The sequence below is a fragment of the Tachysurus fulvidraco genome, chromosome 4 (genome assembly GCF_022655615.1).
Source record: "Tachysurus fulvidraco isolate hzauxx_2018 chromosome 4, HZAU_PFXX_2.0, whole genome shotgun sequence".
Taxonomy (NCBI): Eukaryota; Metazoa; Chordata; class Actinopteri; order Siluriformes; family Bagridae; genus Tachysurus; species Tachysurus fulvidraco.
In genome coordinates this window covers 22209177-22225353 of record NC_062521.1, presented here as the reverse complement: position 1 = coordinate 22225353, position 16177 = coordinate 22209177, and the positions used below count along the sequence as shown (strand labels likewise).

Sequence of the window (16177 nt, the reverse complement as noted above, 5' to 3'; positions counted from 1 at the left end):
CTACATGTCTGTCTGTCTACCTATCTGTCTGTCTATCTATCTATATATCTACCTCTCTGTTTGTCTACCTATCTATATATATATACCTGTCTGTCTGTCTGTCTGTCTGTCTGTCTATCTATCTATCTCTCATTGCCTATCTCTGTCTGTCTATCTATCTATATACCTATCTATCTGTCTGTCTACCTATCTATATATATACCTGTCTGTCTATCTGCCAGTCTGTCTGTCTATCTATCTATCTATCTATCTATCTATCTATCTATCTATCTATCTATCTATCTATCTATCTATCCATCTGTCTGTCTATCTATATACCTGTCTATCTATCTGCCAGTCTGTCTGTCTGTCTATCTATCTATATACATGTCTACCTATCTATCTATCTATCTATCTATCTATCTATCTATTTGTCTATCTATATACCTGTCTATCTATCAGCCAGTCTGTCTGTCTGTCTATCTATCTATATACATGTCTGTCTGTCTACCTACCTATCTACCTATCTATCTATCTATCTATCTATCTATCTATCTATCTATCTATCTATCTATCTATCTATCTACATGTCTGTCTGTCTACCTATCTGTCTGTCTATTTATCTCATTGCCTATCTCTGTCTATCTATCTATATACCTATCTATCTGTCTGTCTACCTATCTGTCTACCTATCTATATATATACCTGTCTATCTATCTATCTATCTATCTATCTATCTATCTATCTATCTATCTATCTATCTATCTATCTATCTATCTACCAATCTGTCTGTCTATATGTCTAAATAGATCTATGCATTCAAACAAAACAGATCTATGCATTCAAACAAAACAATCTCAACACACTCTGAATAAAACTCAAAGATCGCCACGTTACTTCTGCTTGGTTTAGTTGATTTACACGTGACTGCCGGTTATGTAGAACAGCGTCACTGAGTTATCACGGGGTTTAGTCGTGAGTTTATTAGCTTTTCATGAGAGCCGGGCTCGCCGTGTTGCTCTCAGGCTGTGGCTGTGGATGTGGATGTCGCCGCCCTCCTCTGGTGCTTTGCGGCGTGTGATTGGGTTAAAGTCGTCTCCCCTTTCCCCTCTAACCCGGTGATGTTGGCCGTTTCCTGCCTCTTCTGCCCGACTAGTGGTAGACACACAGCGCTGAAGCTCCGGTGAAACACGTAGCCCGGACGAGCGGGTTGCTTTAACAGCGAAAACACGAAGCCATCCAGTAAAGCAGCACATCCAGACCCGCAGCCATGCGAAGGAAATCCAGGATATTACTATGTTTCGCTGTGCTCTGGATCCTAGGAATAGCGTATTATTTCTATTCAGGAACAACGCTACATCGGAAGGTAAGATGAGGTTTCGCCGCTTTGCTAATGACGAACACGGGCATGTACATGAACAATCGTGCGCCTGCTTCTCACTATGTGTGTGTGTGTGTGTGTGTGTGTGTGTGTGTGTGTGTGTGTGTGTGTGTGTGTGTGTGTGTGTGTGTGTGTGTATTTTCACCTTAAAACTCTTCTAACACGTCGGGTGAACACAGCTAGTAACTTTATCAGGTGAATTTGAGCCGTCAGAGTGAATGTTCGGGTTATTTACTTAGGGACTGTTATCGTGTTCCACAGCGTCGAGTCTCAGCTGTGATTTGAATATCGGTCTAGTGCTAGCAGCTAACGCTAGCCGAGCTGACACTAAAACGCTACAAAAGCTGATATTTCTGACATTTCCTTTGCTGGTTAGACAACTTTGACTTCAAATATCGCCTTCAGACATCTCAGGAGAAAGTGTTTCCCTCACTGACCGGCAAATGTGTAGCATTTACAGCGTTAAACTGTAGCTAACGGAGCTACAAAGTAACTGCTCTAACGTTACTTTGTCTAAATAACTGTATCGTGTTCGGGGGTTTTTCTGCTCTGTGAGACACTGATATGAACCAAGGATTTGTTTAGCTCTAAAATAAATCTGTAATAAATGGTTATTGTATGAAATACGTCGAGTAAAACTGAACCTTTAGAGCTTTAAGTCTTGAACTTAAACACAAAGTTTAACCTCAAAATGAATCTCTAGTATTTTATTAAAACTGCAAGTACAAAGTACGCCTACATGGTTTGATCCGTATTCCAGTCAAACACACTAATAACTAAAAGTACTAAATAGTAAATACAATAATTTGTTGTAAATCCTGACTTACAAGCTTGTTCTCGGATGACCAAATGTTCTTGGGCTGAAGGGGGCACAAACTTTTGCATCCAGCAAGGTCTAGCAGAGACATTATAATAACACGCTTATCCCCAAGACACACAATAAACTGCAAGGACAGAAATGCCAACATGCACCATGACTTCAGCTTAGTCATGTCATGTGATCTGTTTATTTCTGAAGCTTCCATTTATCCAGATATAGATTGGAAACACTGGGATTTGTCACTCCCACTGTGTTCCGAATAAAATTTCAGTTTTATTCTTGTCTTTTAGGTATTAAGGGTTAAGTTGAACCTTTTATATTAAGTTGCCAGTCAAGCTAAGTGATGATCGCTAATACCCAACTTTAGTTTTATGTATAAATCACATTAAAAAAAAACAGCACAGCATTAAACACCAAAGTGCTTCACAAATAGGAAATAAAAAAAAAAATAGCTGCAAAAAAAGTCAAGCAGCATCACCAACTGCAATCAGTATCAGAACAAATATTCAGTCCTCAAGGTTCCCCTAATTCAAATGCCAATGCATATAGATTGTGTTCTATATGAGACTTAAAAATCACCACTGATGGGGCCAAGTGAATATAAAGGGAGAGATTATTCCATAAATATTAATAATGACAGCAACTTCGGTGCTAGCTGATGGTGGTGGTGGCGGTGGTGATTCGTCAACACCACTACTGCCACAACCACTAGCCAGGAAATTAAAACTGCAATACGCTTAGGAACCCCCTGGGGGTACATCACAGAACCACTTTAGAGAACCATGTTATTGAAGTTTAGTGATTTCCCCTTTAGTTAGTTGTTGTGTGTCACTCCGGTGCCACAGGGAAACATCACTAGAACACTTACAGTGCTGTTTAAGAAGGTGATGCTGATCAAGTTTCACTGCAAAGAGAGTCATATTAATGATAAAATACAACATAAAAGTATTGACCTCAGCAAGCATTTAAATCCATGCTCCAGAATGCAGTACAGCTTTATGATACTGTTGTGCTGAGTTATGGCAGAAACTCTGCTCTGCTAGTTAGTGAGCTACGAGGTGACAAGCACGACGGTGTTGATTGACGATGCCGGGATCAGCATGAAAGTTGTGGGAGCTGAGCTGTTTGAGCAGAGTATACAGATGAGGAGATGGACAGGGTAAAGGATTAAACTACATTGCTGCTACATTGTTCTCTTTAAATAGAGATGTTTACACTATGGTACAGTCAGAAGAAATTATTAGACCAAGTTATTGATGAAATAAACTAAAACTAATGTGGAATTTGATCACAATATAATTATTTGGTGCGACTGAAAGTTGTAAATTCCTAATAAATATGGTGAATTTTGCATTTGTTTTGTCTTATAAAAATGCTTGTTACGTTTATGCTATTTGGAAGACATCCTTACCGATAGCAGCTTACATTTATCTCTTTTATACAACTGAGCAGCTGAGGATTAGGGGCCATTCTCATGGGCCCAGCAGTGGCTGATTTGGTGATTCGGGGTTTTAAACTCACAACCTCCTCATCAGCAGCCAACAATTTACCCTCTGAGCTATGACTTCCCCTCCCCACTTACTCTCCTTTGTCATGTCTTAAAAAAATGTATATTAAAAGAGAGAAATTTAATAACCAACCCACAGCTACATATCAAATGCACCCCCATTTCCCCCGTCTTCAGAGTACGGTATAGTATGACATTTATATCAGCCAGTAATATGAACCTTGGTCATCATCTGCCATCACTGATGGACTCCTGGTCGATAAGTTTGATTTTGACTGGTGTAGTCTTTCTTAAGGTCTCCATTTGGGAGCTTGATTGCGTTGATTTATTTTGCTCACTGACTTCTGTTTATTCTTTGGTCTCATAAACATCGCATTTATCTTTCTATGGATTATGAGAAGAGCAGCAGATTTGCTGACCAGTGATGGATTTTGTTTGAATCGCTGAAGTCCTAGAAAGAGAACTCTGTCAGTATACTTCACTGAATGCGGAGAACAAAAAGTGAAGTGCAAAAATACATGTCGTAATAATGTTCAATGTCGGAAATCACAGGATGTAGTATTTCACATCATCGCTGTATCACACACAGTGCTTTCATTCCATATAACCGCAAGGGCTCTGAGAATCACATGGACACCTTATTGCTTGCGTTGCTTGCCATGATCTTTGAAAAAATGACAAAAGCGCTGTGTTGAAAATAAATAGACCCATCATCTGACTTTACCTTTATGTCAGGTCATGTGTTAGATATAAGGAGCTATCTGTGTAACAGCTTGTGGCAACAGCCAGAGTTGCAGCTATTGCTTCTATTGCCATGAGTGTTTTTTTTTTTCTTTGTTTATAGCACAGTTTCTTGGGAGTGATTTGGGACTCCACGGCATTGAGACGGTTTCCCTGTTTCAGTGTTGTTAGCCTTGTTGGCCTGACTCACTGCGCTGTTTGATGAGTTGCTCTTTGTTGCTGCTCAGTACCAGCACTTATTTCTCCATTCTTCCACCATCTCCTCCATGTATTTGCATCTCTGTCTATCCAGACGACCAGAAGACATGAACTTTGGTGCCGCACCCAAGTAGTTTGTCGACCACAGGAGTATACTTATTCCTGTTAAAATAACAAATTTTGTTCAGTCTGTTGTGAAAAATAACACACCTTGTTTCTTATTTGAGTGTGTCATGAACTCAGCACAGGGTCAGACAGAGAATGACAGAGAGAGTGAGACAGATAGGGAGAGGGGGGTGGGGTGGAGCGGCAGAACTGCAGTGACATAAACTGATGTTTGGAAAAAAAAAAGCCAGACGGAGCCAGTAAACATTCTCCTTTTCTATTAGCGCTTAGACATTAATTACACTATGAGTCTGATTGCTAGCTAGAACTTCTAGCCATAAAGAGGCTGACAGTCTTGCATAGTCAGTTCATCTAGAGGTGCTCGTTATTTTCAGAGCACTTGGGCAGCAGGGGACAAAGAAGGCAGTCTGTGAATCAAATAAGGTTGCCTATAAAATTGCGATCTATGAGGTTTTAGACAAAATATGTTACTCATTTTTTCTTCTGCTACCTCGGATTTATTGAGCATATGAAACGTCCTGGTCCATTTTTCAGTCACTTGGAATAATCTGCTTTAATGTAGCCGAGCAACACGGGTTCAACGGTTCATTATACAACAATAATTCATTCTGATCAGTATACATTTTTAAAACAATATTCAGTAACAGTTTCAGCAGCTTCACGCTCTCTACTGGAGATCCCTCAACACGTTCACTCCACAAAAGGGATTCAGAAACACCCCACCTATTTTTCCTCCATGTTGGAAATATGATTGAGCATGTCTCTATCGCCACACCACACAGCTTTACAGAGCCTAGCAAATCTGCTGGACTGTGTGGCTAATGTGCATACTGGGACTGGAGTTGGGTTCCCTCCATCTCATCTTCCGCTCTCCACATGAACCGTCCCTTAAACCCCTTTCCCACCCACCACCAAAGCTTTCTATTAACTGTCAGGTGTGTGATTGGTTTCTTTCACCACATTGCTGGTGGACTTACTATGTTCGCTAGATCCATTAAGACGCACCACTTAGGGTCTGGAGTCCAGTTTCTTTCCTTTCAGTCGTCAGTCTCTGTAGGGTTGTGACCCTGTTAGTGCTCTACATCATATATAATTGTTCAGCCTTGTTTTAGAAAGGTCTACAGCTCATGCAGTTGGCAGATCCACAGTTACATACACTATATTGTATATGGAAATGATGTGGACACCTGATTATCTCACTCTTATGTGAATTTTCCACACTGTTGGACATGTCTTTGTATGCTGTAGCATCTAGATTTCCCTCGGAACTGGAACTAACCTGTTCCAGCATGACAATGCTCCTGTGTACAACGCTAGGTCTATGAAGACATGGTTTAGCAAAGCTGGAAGTGGGAGTGTTTACTGCACAGTAAGTGAACCTTGACCTCATCCCCTCTCACTGAACATCTTTTAGGATGCCCTTTGCACCAGGCAATTATGTTTTTATTCAGTGACACTGCCTGACCGGTCACGGTCTTTGTAGAAATCTACTGAAAAGCCTTCCCAGAAGAGTAGAGGCTGTTCTAGCAGCCAAAAGGGGAGCAGCCAATGGTTTTGGAATGAGATGTTTAAAGTTATTAGGTGTCCACACACTTTTACCCCTAAAGTGTATTTTAAAGCACATTTTTAGATTTTTTTTCCCCCCTTAGTGTGTATTTGTATGCACTTCAACACCAGCCATCCATCACAAGTGGATCAGCTTGAGAATACTCCTGTCAGATGTCACTGTTGGGGAAGAACCACTCTGAGAGAGATGCTGATCAAGACACATTATTATTGTCTAGAACCAAAATGAAGCATTAACATTCAGGTCACATGTTTGTTGTATTTTTGAGTTGTTTTGCTCTGCAAACAATATACAGTAGCTACAGATTTTGAGCTGGTATTATATACCCCAGTATAACCTAACGTTAATGATGTAACTTTTCCTTATACTGGCAAAGACCTACACTGAATTTTTTTAACTTCACAAATATAGCTTTTCCACCTCTGTATGCATGCTGTGACTGGGAAGACTCGAGCATTGTAACCGAAGGAGCTCTATTATTATTGCTCCCGTATAGACTTTGTGTCCAATGTGTCATGTTTGAGCTATGCACCATGAAATTGTGCAGTGAATGTGCAAGATTAGGATGCTGGATGGCAAGAGCATCACATGGTGCATATTACTGTGAGATTATACAATCGGTTCTTTGTTGGAAAGGCCTGCCATCGATTAGTTCTCAGTCCATCTAGAGCGTTTGCATTTTCGTTTATTCGGCTAGCATTTGCTTCTATCCCAAGCTACGCTTTATCTGACTAGAGCTGTTCAAGGAACTTACTGTGATGCCAGTGCCACAAAAGGGAAACGTACAAGATTCTGATAGTCACAACTAAATATACAATAAACAGTTCTACCAGAATTGATCAAGTATCACAGGTTGAAGAAGGTTAAATTGGATTACACCACAGTGCTGTTGTTTTTTTTTTTTTTTTTGCTTTTTCGCATTTCTCAGCTTGTTAGGAAGTTTGGGTGAGAGCACAGGGTCAGCAGTGATACTCCGTCTGTGGAGCAGAGAGGGTTAAGAGCCTTACTCAAGGACTCGCAGCTTAGCGGTGCTGGGATTTGATCTCCTGATCAGTAACCCACAAATCTGATTGGTCAGCAGGTGGTTATTAAGTTTCTGTAACTGCAAGCTCTTTTGTATTGTCAGCAGCAAGACAAACCTCAGCTTTCTTCTAATGTTCTTTTTTTGTTTCTATAGCAACAGCTCATTCACAGGGTCTTATATGATGGACGCTTCCATAATTTAAGCACAGAGTTAAGTAAATGTTCGGTTTAACTCATTGAGAAGGTCTTCAGGATAAAGGATTTTGGTTTCTCAGTGTCACAAAAAGCTGGAGTTTTTTTTTTCTTGTTAGTTTATCAGCTGTGAGAGAGAAGTGTGACTACTGAGGCATCGACTGCTTAAAACAAAAGTAATAACAGGAACCGTCTAGTTTAGTGAATGCTAAATGTAACGCTAACACGGAAAACGCATCACATCACCCGGTCATTGATTGTTTGACTATAACAGCATGTGCCATTGTGTTTTATTTCTTACTCAGAGGACCACTGCATCTTAAGCCATAATTTTTATATTGTTTGATGTGATGCTCCACAAAAAAACTAATCAAGGAATCGGTATTCGTTGCCCACTTCCTCTGCTATGCGGTTGCTGCACGGCCCGAGCTCACATATTCTGAATAAATTTTATGATGCAATTGCAGTAACATTTTCCATCCACAGTACAGACTCAGTAACATCAGATAAGGCTTATAGAAACCACTTTCAAGCAATCCACATACTCAAACCAAGGCCCCAGACAGGATTTATTCATAAACCTGTTTTACGCAGCTGACTTTATGAAGGTCACATTAAGGTGACGCTAATCAGCGTGAGTTTTAAATAGAGAAGTGCTCGTAACGGCTCGTGTCATTTTCACCAGTCTTACTGGTGTTTAATAGACTGAGAAGAAGGTGGAGAATGGTGTATTTTAATCAAGGTGCAGAGCAACAGGAGCCAACTGCTTTGATTCTCTACATATTAGAGCTCCACTGCTTTTTAACTGGCTTTTTAACTTCTGTTTAATGCTAATAAGATGGTCGCTGATGAAGTTGTAAGCAAACGGCCCAGTGGCAGCATTATATATTCTCTGCTTTACTGAGGATTAGATATTAGAGGATTAGGACTACTCTTTTTATACATTTTTGTTTTTGTACATACTGTATATTATATTGTCTTTATTCTTTTTATATATTTTTGCTCCTGTAGAGAGATTTCCCCATTGTGGGACGAATAAAGGTATATCTTATTTTATGTGTTGACTGCTCTGTGAATCATTCCTTCATTTGCTCCAAGGAGGATTCTCTCACACCTTTCAGACATGAATGGGAGTCATTAGCAAATGACTCCTTGAGTGGATAAACAAGAGCATCTGTGAAGTCTGATATAAAATTTCGTTTATTCTCTCTAGGGTTCATTTGCCTTTTAAGTGGGTAAGGATTTTGGTAGCTTTGAGGTATTTGTTGAGGTAGTTAGTTGTTATGGAATAAGGTTTCATCGTAGTTTTCATAAGCCGTCTGTCTTTAACTGCTTTATGTGTAATATGTGTCAGTTTTTACTGTACACGTGGCTCTGAGGGAGCTTTCACATATGCAGTGATTAGTTTGTGGTGGTGTGGGTGCAGGCCAGAACACAGCAATCACACTCAGACCTGAACAATACTAACCAGTCTGAGTCGGTCTGAACGCGGTGACCTCTGTCTGATTTTACTCTAGCATGGTTTGAGAAAGCGATTCAACTTGACTCAACTGCATGAAACAAAAATTTCATGAAGTATTATAGGTTGCAATGATTTGCACACTTTTTTCTTTTTGTAGATGTAAACCATTAAACTGCTCTGTCCACGGTGGTCTTGGTCTGCTTCCAGTCAAGCTCTAGGTTAGTTTGATTACAACGAGAAAGTGATTCAACTCTGAATCAACTCATCTGTAGAGATCGAGCTTTTCATAATGCATTATATGTTTATTTTAGCTTTTTTTTTTGGTAGATGCTGTTAAACTGATCAGAGAGCATGGTGGCCTCGGGCTGCTTTCAGTCAAACTTCAGCACAGATTAGTGAGAAAGCGATTTGACTCTGAATCGACTCAACTGCAAGAAATGAACAGTTGATGAGCTGTACAAGTTATGGGTTGCTGTCTGCATTATTTTTGTAGATGCAAGCTGCTAAACTAATCAGAGGACATCGGCGCACAGTGGTCTCAGTTTGATTCTAATTATTTTCTAGCACAAAACTATGGAAGTGAGAAAGCAATTCAACTCTGAATTTAATCATTTGAGGACATCGAACTAAACATCCCGGTTATTTCAAGGTAGCAGCATTTTGTGAAACAAAAGAGAGAGCTGTGTATGTGCCTCTCAAACTGTTTATTTAAATTTTTATTTAATCAATTAATTTTTTGGTTCATTTAATCCTGTCCGATGCAAAACTGTACTGAACCATGTAGCAGATGAAGCAAAAGAATCGATTTTGCTCTAAACAGATGCTGCATGTGGATTAATAGGTGTGAAAGCACCCCGAGTCCCACGTAAACATAGTGAGTGTAAGCGTCTACACATGCACTGATGTTTATCTTGCACACCTTGAGAACACAATGGCAAAAAGTAAACACTTGAAGCCAGTGTTTGGCGATGAAGGCTGTATTGTGTGGCGTGACATGCGGGAGTGACTGCGCTGCACTGCACTGCAGGACAGCTGCTCTTCAGCTCTGCGTAAATCCCTCACTACCTCCACGCTCTGTTCACCACAACACATCAAGAATCTCATTGTGCCTCGGATGTCAGAGCAAATGCCGGGAAGACGCTCTGTATAAGAGCTGAAATTACATGCGTCTGATCAAGCGAAAGCATCCTCGTGACTGAAGCACGTCGAATGTGCAGTAGATTAACCTGGAGATTTTTCTCTGCCGGTTCTACAACACACATCCCTAGATGAAGGTCGTGTCAGGGTGGTCAGGTGCCTGTTATCTCCTGCGAGACGTGAGAAGTGGGAAGAGAAGCTCTGATATCTGTTACACAGTACAATTATTGAGTGGCTGATTGTTCCGTCCACGCTCGACGGATTTCTGTAGCAGTGCGTTGACTGAGCCGGTCTCTCGCACACCCACCCCTTCCAGTCTGTCTATCCGTGTCCTAAACCAGCTTCAAGGCACATTTGCGTGCGTTTGCATTAAGAACCCGATATCACTTTAGCATTTCTGTCTCATCCCATACATGCAGCAATACTTGTCTAATAATGCACACAAAGTCTTATTTCAGATCTCAGTGAAAAAGCAGGATATGTGATATAAATGCCTTTTATCATCCTCACACCACTGGATTGATTTACAGAGGCTGCTTTGAAAAAGAGCGCCGGCTTTTTAAAAATGCATCACAAAGATCTTTCTTTCTTTCTTTCTTTCTTTCTTTCTTTCTTTCTTTCTTTCTTTCTTTCTTTCTTTCTTTCTTTCTTTCTTTCTTTCTTCCTTCCTTCCTTCCTTCCTTCCTTCCTTCCTTCCTTCCTTCCTTCCTTCCATCCATCCATCCATCCATCCATCCATCCATCCATCCATCCATCCATCCATCCATCCATCCATCCATCCATCCATCCATCCATCCATCCATCCATCCATCCATCCATCCATCCATCCATCCATCCATCCAGTCCGTTTTCTTTTTCTGATGTTGGTATCAAAGCCACACAGACACTGATGCATGCATGCAACCCAGTAGACAAAACACTTCTAATTCAGTTAGAAGTTTTTTGTTCTGTTCTTCCTAATCCTTGCCTTTAAAGATGCTAGAAAACACATTCAGCCTCAAATCTTAAGGGGATGAAAAATGGTTTAGTAAAATTAATGAGGAAGAAATAGAACATAGCCAGCCACTTGCTACTTCCTTCTTTTAGTTGCCCTTCTCTCTTTCTTCTTGATAAAACTAAACCACTACAGTGTGTCATGTTACAGACATACAGCGATGTCCTCCATCCTGAAGCCTTTCTCCTGCTGTGCTTTACCTAAGATGCTGACACTGTAGACTCGTTCAATAAGCTTCTAAAGGAACATGACTTTAAAGAAAACTTCAGAAATGACCCACTGTAAATCAGTTGTGGAAGTCAGTTGTTACTATAGAAACGGTAACACGTTAGAATAATGACGAGATTTGCCGGGTCTACCTTCAGAGCAACGGCGGTGAAGACGTTCCACCTTCTGCCCGTTTTCTTATCTGAGACTTCAAGAGCCCAGTAGTGTCATTTATTAAAACACCAAGAGGTGTCTCAAGGCCCTGGTCAAGCCCCAGCACTAACAAGCTTCTTCCTTCTTCTTCTTCTTCTTCTTCTTCTTCTTCTTCTTCCCTTCCTTCCTTCCTCCCCTCCTTCTTCTTCCTTCCTTCCTTTCTTCTTCCGCAATGCAACAGAATGACACCAGTTTGCAGGAAGATATTTGGTGTGTGAACTGTTCTGATTTTTATTTAGTTGTTCTTCCTAACTGCCCCATTAGTGATTATGCACACAATTCACAGGATATAAGGTTTCACATACTTTCACATTATGGTATGCCACACACTGCACCTTAACTTCGGACTATCCACACTGGACTATACATACACACTGCATTATACACACTGGACTATTTATACACACTGGAATATACATACACACCGCATTATACACACTGGACTATACATACACACTGCATTATACACACTGGACTATACATACACACTGCATTATACATACACACTACATTATACACACTGGACTATACATACACACTACATTTAATGCCATAATCCATCTGTTACCACTAGATACCATCCGATGCACATCCATGTCACTTCTGTACCTGTACAATCTGTTTTGCACCTATTTTATATATAATATATTTACATATATTACACAGACATGTATAAGTACATATTGCATATAATGTGTAGTGCTACTGTGAGGATGCCCAATAGTACACTGTGTGTACTGACTATATGTATGAGCATATTGCACATGTTCATTGGTTGATTCCATATCTGTCTGCTAATTGTACATATTGTACACACATTGTACTGACTATATATATGAGCAAATTGCACATTTTGACTTGTCAACTCATTATCTATATCTTATCTGCATAACTGTTCTGTAATTTCTGGAGTTTGCTCCTAAGAATTTCACTCATCAAGGCACATGTGCTGTGGTGATGTGACAATAAAAGTGACTTGACTTGACTGTTCTGTTTTCAGACACGACTCCCCCTCTGCATGGTGAATAGATGTTCACCATAAGTCACTAATCACTGTTTGCTCCGGGATTTGTCATACAAGCTCTGTATGTCTTGTAGTAATGGACCTTTTGACTGAAAAAGACAAACAGCTGCTATAAAAATAATAGATGAGAGACGGTGTAATGCGCTACATGACACAAAAGGTTCATTGTGCTGAAGGTAAATGTGCTGGTGTTCTGAGAGATGGCAATGTGCAAAAAAAACCCCCAAAAAAACCCGTGACAGAAAGTCGTACGAGAAGCGCGAGTGTCTTAGCTTGGCGGTTCTGCGCTCACCGAAGACGATCACGTGCGTTCGGGATTTACGAGGCTCGCGGAAATTCCTGCGAGCACGTTCTTTTCGAGCAAGCCTAAGCCTCTAAAACAAATGCTTTTGCGTAATGGTGTGAATTGTCTTCTGTAATATTGCTTTTTTTGTGCTGAATGGGCAGATTAGATAATGTCGGAGAGATCTCGGGTAAATGAAACGAGCTGTGGGTTTGTTTGTTTGTTTCAGAAATATCTGCATGTAGAACTCGCGTCATGTACACACTCCAGTGCTGATGTTATTTACTGTCATGTGCAGAGGTAAGGATATAAAGTTTATACCCAAGGTCAACATATTTGGACATCCAGTCATCTATCATCAGTGTTGTATTTGATGACTTTTATCTATCAAGTGACTTTAAAAATGTCATCGTTTATAAAATTGAAATAATCAGAAATGTTTTCTCATGTAGAAAAAGTAAGCACACCCCTGACTACTGCATCAATGCTACTTCGGGGGTTTTACGTTAAAATCAGGTGAGAAAAGAGATGGAATATCTTGGAGGAATGGGTCTGATTTAAAGCTTTGCTCTCTGGTCTAGTTTGCTCTTTGTTATTGGAGTGTGTACGGTATCATCATGCCTAGCTCAGAAGAGCTCTCACGGTCTGTCGGAAAGAAGGTTTTAGATGCCTGTGAGTCTGGGAAGGGATTTGAGCTGTTTTCTAAAATATTGGAAATCAATCATTCCACTGCCCGGGAAGATCATCTACCAGCGAAGGAGATTAAAACCACTGGCAACTTGTCCAGGCCTGCAAGTGTATTCTGAAAGCAGACCACTCAAGGCTAAAAGAGGTCTAAGAAGCTCAGAATTTCATCCCTGAATCTGTAGCTTTTGCCATTGTTCATTTCAATGTAGCTCAGTGTACGGTTAGAAAGCGACACAAATTTGACCTACACGAGAGGTGTGACGAGAGGAAGCAGAAAAAGGATGTCAGAGCAGGAGTAAAGTTGCCTACAGAATATTAAGGCAAGAACCAGGCTTTTTGAAACAACGAGCTATGTTCAGACAAGTCAAAGACGGAGCTGTTCGATCACAAAAGCTGTATTAGATTCAATCAGAAGGACCACATAGCAAGTGTAAAGCATGGTGGTCGAAATGTGGTGGTCTGGTACTGCTTTGCTTCCTGGGAACCTGGCAGCTCTAACACAGTCATGGGATCAATAATGAATTGTCTTTGATACCAAGAGGGCTTGGGAAGAATCTGAGTTATCTGTGCAACAGTTGAAAATGAAGAACAGTGTAATGGGTCAAAACTTTAAAGTAAATCAACCAAGGAACTGGTTTAAAAAAAAATGTCCTGGCCCAGATCTGACTCTTACTGAAATGCTACATAAAGTCATTACTTTTATCAGTTTCTGAGGCCAGGGGTGTACTTACTTACTTCAAAACCAAGCCATGCTTTTCCAGTATTCCAGCTGTCAAGTTTTTGTGACCAATATAGACTGTTTTTTGTTCTTGGCAAACCGGAGCAGCACTCGATGTGGATTTCTTCTGTTGTAGCCCATCTGCCTTAAAGGTGGGGTCTCCATTGTTTGAAAGTCAATGTTGACGTTTTGAAATCACCAAAACAAACACACCCCTTACCCAAATGGTTCCCACCCCTGTTTTGATAGCTCTGTCCCACACATACACCAGACATGTATAACCCAGACAACTATTATGGCGGAACCTGTTGGGGCAGCTGACTGAGGGGATATTTTTATCAATAAATGAACTCATGAGTAATACTATGTTAATACATAAGTGTTTTTGTAGTACTGTGTGTTGTACCGTGAAAGGTTTATCTCCGTTTCACACGGAAGACGTTCAGTTCTCTCCAGTGCTGGAACGCTGATCCTATATTAACACGGGTCCTGCTTCTTGCCTTATCGTAAGCCTTTCTTCTCTTTCTTTCTTTGTTTTTATCCTCCATGTCTAAGTTAAAAGTGCTTTCTGCTAATGTCACACATGCACACTGAACACTCTCTCTGCCCATATTGACAAGACACGCCCCTTTCTGCTCATTGGCTACACCGTTTGTTTTGTATTTTGTTTTGTTTGGCGGCCCAACACAGTTTTCTGAAGCATTTCTCAAACAACGGAGACCCCACCTTTAAAGTCCAACATGTTATGTGTTCTGAGATGTTTTTCTGCTCACCATAGTGAGTGGATCTATGAGTTACTGTAGACTTCCAGTAAGCTAGAACCAGTCTTGTCATTCAACCCCAATCTCTCTCTCTGTCTCTCTCTCATTAATCATACATTTCCATCTGCATGTGTCCTCATTGGATTTAGATGGTTGCGTGTGGAAATCTCAGAAGATCAGCAGTCTCTAACAGTGACCTGACTGGTTTGAAAATTTCTCACTGTTAATTGCACAATTTTATGCTTGATGGAAAAACAGTTGTTCTTCTATTATTTCACATATTTAATAAGAGGCATTTTGAGAACGCTGTGTAATCTCTTCCCGAATGCAAATTAAAACCAATTCGTCTTCCTCTCTAACACCAACGGGTTTTATCGACTATCCTGTAGCTGCTAAAATGAGCGCTCTATAACGAGGATTATGAAGACAGAAGATTTTTCAAATTTTTTTATTTATTTATTTTTATTTAGCACCGATCAAGCTTTGCATTTTTAAATGCAAATTGTAAACTTATTTCTATTGATTACAGTTGAGTTTTTGTGTAATGAATGCACACACTGTATGCTTGTTCCTGGCAGGTTCATGGTTATCTGACATGCCACATGGCTTGTGACTATGGTCCGTTGCCATGCTCGCCTCGAAGAAAGCAGGGTTTTTTTTTTTTTTTCTTTTAGTGCATGAACTAGTGCATTCAGACTCTGAATTTTATTCGGTATTAAATTAAATGAATACTCACCGTCTCGAAATATTCAGTTCTCAGATTAAAAAAGGACTCGATAGTCTAAAAATGGAAAGTACGAGCTCAGCAGGTAAGGTTCTTTATTAGCTAAAAAAAAATCCCTTGACTTCATGGAGCTTTTTTTTTTTTTTTTTTTTTTTTTTTTTTAAACTTTTTTGATTTAAAATCTGCTCATGGTTTACTTCCACACTATATATAAAAATTGAGCTTTTAAACATGAAGAATAAATATAGAAATAAATCTATACACCTTCAACCTCTACTTGATTAGGTAGGGTTTTATGCATTTATTTAATCAGCCAATCACATGGCTGCAACATAATACATAAAGCCCTGCTGATGCAGATGAAGAGCTTCTTTTAACCTACACAGCTTTTCTCCTATCTGAAGTCCGTCATCTTTGTGGCTTTAACCGTGGC

The 16177-nt window shown here is 40.1% G+C and overlaps 1 protein-coding gene across 2 annotated transcripts in view; it reads left to right on the top strand.

Annotated features, from left to right (window-relative positions):
• The first annotated feature begins 948 nt into the window (after positions 1–948).
• Positions 949–16177, top strand: part of galnt2 (UDP-N-acetyl-alpha-D-galactosamine:polypeptide N-acetylgalactosaminyltransferase 2) — a 90249-nt gene continuing 75020 nt past the window's right edge. The window contains exon 1 of one of the 2 annotated variants that reach the window (XM_027145892.2): positions 949–1345. In XM_027145892.2, coding sequence (XP_027001693.1) covers positions 1250–1345 — 96 coding nt within the window. In that variant the 5' untranslated portion in view covers positions 949–1249. The remainder of the gene's footprint in view (positions 1346–16177) is intronic. The other variant, XM_027145894.2, reaches the window with a different exon arrangement.